The 3,453-nt window shown below is 24.2% G+C and overlaps 1 protein-coding gene across 1 annotated transcript in view; it reads right to left on the bottom strand.

The window, feature by feature from the left end:
* Positions 1–2,369, bottom strand: part of LOC106792611 (progestin and adipoQ receptor family member 3) — a gene marked incomplete at its 5' end in the record, with an annotated part of 5,475 nt that extends 3,106 nt beyond the window's left edge. The window contains 4 exon segments of the mRNA XM_014759084.1: positions 299–578; positions 1,094–1,246; positions 1,369–1,525; positions 2,197–2,369. Coding sequence (XP_014614570.1) covers positions 299–578; positions 1,094–1,246; positions 1,369–1,525; positions 2,197–2,324 — 718 coding nt within the window.
* Between the last annotated feature and the right edge of the window lie 1,084 nt (positions 2,370–3,453).

Raw genomic sequence — 3,453 nt, 5'->3', positions numbered from 1 at the left:
TTCTTTAAATATGTATCTTTAATACTATAAAAAGTTTGAATAAGAATTCCATTTTTTATATAGAAAAAAAAATTGTTGAAAATATGCTATTTTTTCTCAGGTGTAAACCCATGTGTAAACCCTTAATAATTGTATTATTTTGGGACGTGATAAACAATTCATTCATTTCTCATAARATTTCTATCGTTTAGGATTATATGATTAAAAAAAGAAATTCATTCGTAAATAAACCGATTGTTTAAACTGATGAATAATATTAATAATTATTATTATTTGTTAAGCGTGTAAAATATATTACCAGGAAATAAACGTTCGGGTATCTTCGTCAAATATATTACAAAGGCTAAACCACTAATGGCATACATCCCAAGGACCCTTGGTAGTAGCAATCTAACGATCGGATTGTCCATACCACCCATTGCTATACTCCAATGCAGTGTTGGCAAAACTCCATAAACTGCCCAAGCTACAAAGACAATCAACTTCACGTTCCCGTTTACATTCAACTTCGGTATCTGCAGTACCATAGCGAACAGAAATATCACTAGGACTGTCACCAAATAAAATTGTTGTAAATCCTAGAAAAAAAATATAACAATATATTTCATATATAAATTATATACACGTGTATTTATGTTTCAAATATATTTCAATGTTAATTAAATGTAAGTTATAATATATTATTGTTATGTTCATGTGCAAATAATGTTATGTAACAAAATTAATATATTTATATTATTTATTGATTGAGATTATAAACAAATATCGTTTAATAATATAATTTAGAAAAATTATAGTATTATATTTAATTTTAATTTAATTTTCTTTTTTATTTTTAATGTATCTCTCACGTATTAACAAATTTTTTTTCTCAAATATTTTATTTGTATTTGATAACAAATTTAATTATTCTATTATTATTATTATTATTATTATTATTATTACAAAAAAAGAAATAAGAAGAACCGAACGATTTAAATATATTTGAATTGCAAATTTTGTTACAAGTTGTCACAGATTGAGGATAGAAAGAAATAAGAAGAAATAGAAGAAGAAAATAATCTGAAATATGTGAGATTGTCGTTCTACATACCTTATGACACCAAAAGGCATAGTAAACACCAGACATGTAAATCGATAGGAGACTTAAAGCTATACCGAAAAGATCAAAAGATAAAAAACACCAATAATCTTTTTCACTTCGACAGGAGAACGTATGATATACTGACGATAATATCATGCATACCTAAATATAAAAACAACAACAACAAAAATGTTCATTAAAAAATATTAAATACAATAATTAAAATTTAATTCATTAAAAATCCAATAGAATTGAATTAAATGAATGACCGTACAAATATTTACCTGAAAACAAATTAATAGTAATGCTACTATAATTTTATCTCCGAAAGGTGCATGAATATTTAACAAACAAAGATCGTAAAGGGTCAAACCGAAAAATAGCATCCATCCAAAAATGTGACTCCATATGTTGATTGTTTCATTCGTCCACCAAAATATACTAAAAAACAAAAATTCAACGAATCTATAAAATATATTATAAATAAAAAAAGAAAAAATATGTTTATTATCACACACACACACAAGTGTGAAAGAATATTATTTAAAAACTAAATCACACACACCACACAGATCGTATAAATTATTTGTTGATCTCGATTATTAATAATATTAAATTTTAAATAATTAAATGGAAAATATATTGAACATTTTAGAAAATTTTCAAATAAACGTTAAAAATTATATGAAATACAATGAATAATATTATAATCGTGACTCGTATATATATGATATATAATGTTACATTTAATTAATTATATAAATTGCTATTATAACCACGTGAAGAGATTTGATCGATCAATAATACATTAAAGGTTCGACCTTGTCGATCAATCGAATAAATTGACAGTTAATATAATCTTAAATGAAAATAAATATATGTGTAAATATTATTTATCCTTTTTTTTTTTCTTTTTATTAAAATTTATTCGATAGGAATATCGGGGTTCGGTTCAAAAAAACTTTGATCTATAAAATATGTGTCAAGGTTATTCGAGTACGTTCGAACAATTGACACACTTACACGTGGCATCATTTATGCATATATTGACATATAACATGTATAAATCTATATAAATAAATGTGTGTATATATTTTTTTATGTATAGTTACCTTTCCATACATAATTTTGTAGTTAAATATCCTCGATAACCATTAAGTATATAAGGATTGTGTCTAAGGTATTCTGGTGCATCTTTGAATGATAGCAATCGTCTCAATTTGGTTTCATTATTGTTCATTAATACTTCACTCTTGATCGATGAATCCTTTGGCACGTGATCGCACTGTATAAAAAATATTTATTTAATATTTTTCATATATATATATATATTTAATAATATTTTTACCTTTCTTGTTAATAAATGTATAATTATTTCTAAATAATGGCATGTATTATGGTATTCGAAAAAAATAGTTTAAATTAGAATTTCAATTTATTATTTATATAGATTTTTATGAGAAAAAAAAAATTTTGCTATTTATATTTTTCGATTTGTTTCAATGATTTTTAGTATATTAAATAATTTCTTTTATATGATCATCGTGTCTCCCTTCTTCTTTAATTCTTTCTAGTTAAGAATTGAGATTATTCCATCACGTAACACTCACATATGTGTATATGTATCTATCTATATATATATATGTATACATGGGTACTTGAGTATGTGTAAAATCATCGTTCGTTAGCCTTACAAGTTGTAACTGTTATGTAAGAAGTACTACTAGAAAAGTAGAAACAAAAAATGAAACCTTAGAAGATGTAATACATGATATAAATTGACCATAACAAGTATACAACATTTATAATACTTTCTTATGTGTAAATTAATGGTATTTTTTTTAATTAATAAAAAAAGAAAAACATATTCTATATGTTATTTTATTTTATTAGTATGATAAACAATATAATAAATTATATATATAATCTATATAATTTATGTTATATAATATTATATATATATATTTATGATTATGTCAATCTTAACACGTTTTCTGCCACGTGGGTTAACCCGTGACTCGCATTACTATAATATATTGTTTCATATCTAATCTTATATTATAGAATCGTATTGTCTAAGGTAAAACACGCCCAATTTGTACCTCCAATCAATGAAATTATATCAATATTATTTATTATATTGATATATAATGTATTATAATTAAATATAAAATATATTTGTATATTTAATTGGGAGATATAAAGATGTTCGAAAGGATACAGAGCAGATATTGCAAAATGGCATTAGGAGTAGAAAGGACAACACCAAAGTATATATGGAGAAGAGAGCTGGGAATACCAACCATGGAATGCATGATAAGGGAAAGAGCGCTGCGTTATATTAAGGAAGTGCTGGAAATGGAGGATTC

The sequence above is a fragment of the Polistes canadensis genome, unplaced genomic scaffold, assembly GCF_001313835.1.
Source record: "Polistes canadensis isolate GaletaPanama2010 unplaced genomic scaffold, ASM131383v1 scaffold_494, whole genome shotgun sequence".
NCBI classification, from domain to species: domain Eukaryota; kingdom Metazoa; phylum Arthropoda; class Insecta; order Hymenoptera; family Vespidae; genus Polistes; species Polistes canadensis.
Note: the sequence above shows the minus strand (reverse complement) of the source record. Positions and strands in the feature narration are given on the sequence as shown.